This window comes from Myotis davidii, unplaced genomic scaffold, assembly GCF_000327345.1.
Source record: "Myotis davidii unplaced genomic scaffold, ASM32734v1 scaffold4383, whole genome shotgun sequence".
NCBI lineage: Eukaryota > Metazoa > Chordata > Mammalia > Chiroptera > Vespertilionidae > Myotis > Myotis davidii.
In genome coordinates this window covers 1-6,103 of record NW_006294474.1, presented here as the reverse complement: position 1 = coordinate 6,103, position 6,103 = coordinate 1, and the positions used below count along the sequence as shown (strand labels likewise).

The window sequence follows — 6,103 nt, the reverse complement described above, 5'->3', positions numbered from 1 at the left end:
GGTGAAGAGGAAGGCTGCGCTCCCGCCGGCTGCCCTCTAGGCGGGGCTGACCGCGGGGCGGGGTCAGGGTCTCACACCTTCCAGAGGATGATTGGCTGCGACCTGGGACCCGACGGGCGCCTCCTCCGCGGGTACCTGCAATACGCGTATGACGGCGCCGACTACATCGCCCTGAACGAGGACCTGACCTCCTGGACCACAGCCGACATGGCGGCTCAGATCACCAGGCGCAAGTGGGAGGCGGCCGGTGGGGCAGAGCTTGTGAGGAGCTACCTGGAGGGGGAGTGCATGGAGTGGCTCCAAATTCACCTGGAGAAAGGGAAGGAGACCCTGCAGCGCACAGGTACCTGGGGGCTGGGGCTCCTACAAGGAGGCAGGACAATGGGTCAGTGTCAGACACCCCTCCTTGGGTCAGGGAGGGAGCCCCCTGTATATCCGGGTCAGGTACCAGAGGGCACCCCGTCCTCTCAGGGACAGTTAGAGGTGCAGGGTCTCCTGGGGCAATTCACCTGGAGAAAGGGAAGGAGACCCTGCAGCGCACAGGTACCTGGGGGCTGGGGCTCCTACAAGGAGGCAGGACAATGGGTCAGTGTCAGACACCCCTCCTTGGGTCAGGGAGGGAGCCCCCTGTATATCCGGGTCAGGTACCAGAGGGCACCCCGTCCTCTCAGGGACAGTTAGGGGTGCAGGCTCTCCTGGGGTGCAGGGAGAACCCCTGAAATAGCCCATCAGCGGCTCCCATGGGCCCTGCAGGGGCTCTGGGACCCACAGGGACCTTCTCTCTCAGGCCTTGTGCGCTGCCCACACCCACTGTGTCTGAGGCCTGACCCCAGCTTTTCTGAGACATGTGGTTTCCACCCAGGTCAGAACCACAAATCCCTTTTCTCCCCTCAGAGACCTGCCTCCTGCCCTGGGCTGTGTCTCTCTGATTCTGAACTTTCTAAAGACTAGAAGGTCCTTTCAGGTGCCTCTGTCCAGGCTGATGTGTAGGCTGTGTGCTCCCTCCCCAACCCCAGTGTGCTGTCCATTCTCAGGATGGTCACAGGAGCTCTTGTGTAGTGTCCCACAGCAGATGCAAACTTTATAAATTTTTTCACCTCCCCTCAGACCCTCCAAAGACACACGTGACCCACCACCCTGTCTCTGAGCATGAGGTCACCCTGAGGTGCTGGGCGCTGGGCTTCTACCCTGCGGACATCAGCCTGACCTGGCAGCGTGACGGGGAGGACCAGACCCAGGACATGGAGCTGGTGGAGACCAGGCCTGCGGGCGACGGGACCTTCCAGAAGTGGGCGGCCGTGAGGGTGCCCCCTGGAGAGGAGCAGAGATACACGTGCCATGTGCAGCACGAGGGGCTGCCTGAGCCCCTGACCCTGAGATGGGGTGAGGAGGGGCCGTGGGCACAGAGCCTCTTCTCAGGGCAGCAGGGGCTGAGTGGGGTCGGGGCTGAGGCCTTGGGTCAGGGCCCTCACCCTCCCTTGCCTTCTCGCTGCAGAGCCGCCTTCTCACACCTTCATCTTCATCATCCTGGGCATCGCTGGGGGCCTGGTTCTGCTGGGAGCCGTGGCTGGAGCTGTGATGTGGTGGAGGAGGCGCTGAGGTGGGTAGGGGTGGGGTCTGAGTGTCTGTCTCACTGGGGACTCAAGCCCAGGTAGACGTGTGTCCCGCCTCCTTCATGGGAAGCACCCTCCCCACGCGTGTGATGTCCAGTGTGGGGCTCTGTGCTCACACTTACTCTGTAGTGAGGCCCGTGGGAAAGTGAGGGACCCACTCATCACCTGATGATACTGGTGGTGGGGACCCCGTTCCCAGAAGTCCCAGGTCAGAGGGCAGGTCCCTGCTGAGTACAGACCTCCAGGAGGACGGTGGGTCCAGTCCCCACACATGCACTTCCCTCAGGTTTCCTGGCCCTGCTCTGGATCTATACACAGGGTTCTGGAAACTTCTCTGGGGCCCAGGACTAGGGCCTCCTTTAGGACCTCATGGCCCTGCCTCCTCCCTGGTCTCACGGAATCTTTTCTTCCCGCAGGTGGGAAAGGAGGGAGCTACGCTCAGGCTGCCAGTGAGTATGGAGGGGTGATGCCTGAGACCCTGGGACAGTTCAGACTGGAGTCATGGGGGACTCCACCGCACATATTTATTCCTTGGTCTCCTGCCCTGGGGCTCTGACCCTCTTCTGGTGTGTCCCCTCGCCCCCCACCCTCCCGGGCAGTGACAGCGCCCAGGGCTCTGATGGGTCTCTCTCGGCTTCTAAAGGTGAGACCCTGCCGCGGGGAGGGGTGGGCAGAGGGGAGGGGTGGGTGGTGGGGAGTCTGTGGGACACTGTGAGCATGAAGTGGCCTTTGAGAATGTCACCAGTTACAGCCACTGACCTGAATGTGTTCATGATGCTTGTCCTCCACAGCGTGAGGCAGCTGCCTCGTGGGGACTAAGTGATGGAAGATGTGTTCACGCTCCCACTTCCTGGCTCAAGAACCTCTTATTGGGGGGCTGTCCCCACCCTGCTCTCCACACTTTCCTGTTGCAGAGTCGGGCTGGGCCCTCCCCATCATGCCTTTACTCCCTGGGGCTCTGAGCTGCCACTTCCTGCTCCGTATTGAAAATAGACTCTGATGTTACTGTGTTCATTGCTTGCCTTGAAGCGTTAATGGGTTAATTAAGGGAGAAGATTCTAAAGTTTGAGGGGAAATGAATGGAAGCACTGAGAACTTTACAGAAGCCATGTGTTTGCAGTGCAGAGCCTGTCCCAGGTGGGGCGGGAGGGGCTGTGAGGACTGAGTGTGGTCAGGGCCTGTGCCCAGGTGGTGCTCAGTGCATCGTGGGCTTTGACGTGGTCACTCCTTGGCCAGGTCACCTCTCTGCTCCTCTCACCTTGTCCCTCAGTGGAATCTTGTCCCACCAGGACCTGTGGTCAGAGGGACACACATCCCCCAGGCCTTGTCACCTGTCCTAATGCAGCGCATCTCCAGGACGCTGAACAGCGACTCCTTCCTTGGACAGGTCAGCCTGGGCTTATGCCAGGGTCTCACCCTCCCACCTCATCTCCTAGATGTTCGTTGTTTCTTTTTTTTTGGGTAGATATTGTGCCTGTTACTGTTTTCATGTGTGAGTTATGGTCTCACTGTCTGGGTTTCCCCCATCTGACAGCACAGGGTACATGTTCCCCGTCATTGTCCCACAGGCCCAGGGCTCCCTGTACACAGGACCCCGCGATGTGGAGAGATGGATGTTCAGGCTCCTCTTGCTCCTGCCTCCTTCTAGGGCCCTGTTCCCTGTCAGTCCCTCCCTGCTGCTCCTGAGGGGCCCTGGAACTCCTGGGTTCTTGAAATCACAGTAGAGATGAGAAATATGTGACATCATCAATCATGATCCTTATTCGGTAATCATTTCATCAATACCATTTATCATATAAAATCCACAACAATCAATGGGAAACATGCTGCACTGGGAGATGTTAAAGTCAATTCCTAATCTAAGGAGGTTAATAAAGTTACATGGAATTATTGAGGAAATACACTTCCCTTTGAGCAGTGCAGCTGTGTCTGTATGTTTATTCCATTCCTATTTCTGTGAGATTCTGGCGTGTTACAGAGAAAACCGAGGTAGGAGCTTGGTTTTCAGTGAGTTGCTTCTCACACCTGCATTGTTATTACCCGGCTGACCCTCTAATTTGGCTGATGTGAGGGATAAACCCTGTGAGACTGTGTGGAAGGTGCCAGGTATGGAGGTGCCACTTGGGTTTCTAGTTCGTCACTGAGATGTAGACACGGGGTTCTGGTCCCACTCGGGGTGTAACATGAGCTTTGCCATCTTGGGGTCCATCTCTGCTGCCATGGTCACTGTCCCCCGCTGGCCCGAGCTGGTATCTCCACAGTGCGTCTCCCCCACAGTCACCCCCTGGCCTGTGGCACCTTCTCCCCTGCAAGGCCTCCCCGTGCAATCCCCTGAGACCAGAGCCCCCCACAGCACCTTGACGCCGGCGGCCCCGTTACCACTGCCACCTGCTGCCCACAATTTCTGCTCTCTGTGACCCCGCCTAAGGGGACGTTCCTTGGCTGACGCAGACCTGCCATGTCCTGCTTCCTGCCTCCTGGCTCTGTGTCCCTTGCTGCTAATTTTAAGGGTCGTGGAGCGCCTGGGACCCTGTGCTGCTGGGCGTGACTATTGACGATCTAACCTGTGGATGACAGTTGTTGTGATATTCACAGCGACACTGCTCAGTGCTCCTCTGCGGGAGGCCAGTGTGGCACAGGGAGCCCGCAGGAGCTTCTAGAAGGGCTTCAGGTGTAACTGACAGGGAGCACCGGGAGGCTCCCGGGCACAGCGCGCTGCTCTGATGCATTCCACCCATTCACAGTCATCCCTGCACCAAGGATGGGGACTCTCTGAGAAATGGGTGCTTTTGGGACTTTGATGGTGTGCAAACATCAGGGGCCCTGACACCCAGATGGTCTCGCCCACTGCTGGGCAGAGGTTGCTTTGGGACTGGGCATGGACCCATGAGAAGGAGGTCCCCAGTTTGATGCCCTTTTAGGTTCATGCAGGGTTCTCTGGATCCAACCCCAAATGCGGGCTTGCAGGAGTCAGCCCATCCATGTTTCCATCTCTCTCTCTCCCCCCTTACTCTCTCCAATAATCAATAAAAACATTTGTAAAACAAACAAACAAAAAAACACCCCAGCTCTCCTGATGCTCACAGTGTGACAGGAAGGACGGGAATGATGGGAACGTGCACAGCAGTGACGCACATGGGCTGTGCTCCCAGCATCTGTGACCGGGAAACCACAATCCCACAGTCACAGCCTTTCCTCCTCCTGTTCTGCGGGCTGACTGTGCTCAGCGGCCCCTCTTCTGCTCCGTGTGACATGGGCTGGGACGGCGTCACTGGAGGCCCAGCCAGACCAGAACATCGCAGAGGTTCTCAAACTGTGGCTCTCGACCCCTTTGGCTATTGAATGACCCTTTCACAGGGGTCGCCTAAGCCCATCCTGCATATCAGATATTTACATGACAATCCTTAACAGTAGCAACATTACAGTGATGAAGTAGCAATAATAATAATTTTAGGGTTGGGCCACAACATGAGGAACTGTATTTAAAGGGCCAGAAGATTGAGAACCACTGTGGGTCCCTGACGGGGCTGCAGCTGGTGCTGGCTGCCAACTGGGAGGTCCCTGGGCTGTGAGGTGGGTGCTGCTCCCAGCTAGGCCCCTGGCTCCAGGGGGCATGGGCCAAGGGCACAAGTCAGACCCACAGGCCCTCATGTCAGACCCACAGGCCCTTCATGTCAGAACTGCAGAAGTCAGGCTCTGTCCCCTCGGTCCTGTTCTGGTCCCCAGAGCTGGTCACAGGTCCCAGGGGAGGGACCTACGGAAGGGGCGGGCAGACCCATCACAAGAGAACAAGTGGGCGGGGACAGTGTGGATTCATCTTTGGAAACAAAACCCAAAAATCTGCACAGTGAGTGGAAGTGAGTAGAAATGGAGAACATTTTAATTAAAATATTTAACTAATGGCTGCAAAGTGGAGGGAGAGGCGCACTGTCAGCAGGAGGTGAGGGGGGCACCCTGAGGGCATGTGTGGCATGAGGAGGTGAGGGCTGAGCCTCCAAGGGCTGCCCTGTGCCCACAGCCAGGCTCTGAGGGGCAGGCACTGAGCTGGGCGGGAAGGTGGGAGCCAACTCTTTAGAGGGCAGGGGAGAGACTCCCCCGCTGGCCTCCTGCCCCTGATGAGGGGGACCCGCTCCTGGGGGAGCCTGTCTGGGAGCCTGGGCTCTGTAGGGGGAGGGGTGGCGCCCCACCATCTGACCCCCACCCGGGGCCTTGGCTGACAGGCTGATGGTCAGAGAGCCTGGGGGACGGTTCCCTGACACAGAGGCTGCTGCCCTGGCCAGGCCGCCCTCGGGCCACAGAGTCCTGGGCGCTAGTTCTGGGCAAGGGCCGCGCTGGGCCTCAGACTCCTCCCCGCGGAGGGCACTAGTCCCCTGCGCTCCCCTTCTGGGGCCTCCCTCCCTCTCCCCCTCCCCCTTCCTCCTCTCCTGCTCCTCCTTCCTCCCTTTCCCTCTCCTCCTCCCTCCCTTTACCGCTTCTCCCTCCATCCTTCA

The 6,103-nt window shown here is 58.5% G+C and overlaps 1 protein-coding gene across 1 annotated transcript in view; it reads left to right on the top strand.

Moving 5' to 3' along the window:
• Window positions 1-2,623, top strand: part of LOC102758675 (patr class I histocompatibility antigen, B-2 alpha chain-like) — a 2,966-nt gene extending 343 nt beyond the window's left edge. The window contains exons 2-6 of the mRNA XM_015567177.1: window positions 8-343; window positions 1,108-1,383; window positions 2,030-2,062; window positions 2,209-2,256; window positions 2,405-2,623. Coding sequence (XP_015422663.1) covers window positions 8-343; window positions 1,108-1,383; window positions 2,030-2,062; window positions 2,209-2,256; window positions 2,405-2,409 — 698 coding nt within the window. The 3' untranslated portion in view covers window positions 2,410-2,623. The remainder of the gene's footprint in view (window positions 1-7; window positions 344-1,107; window positions 1,384-2,029; window positions 2,063-2,208; window positions 2,257-2,404) is intronic.
• Window positions 2,624-6,103: the final 3,480 nt, after the last annotated feature.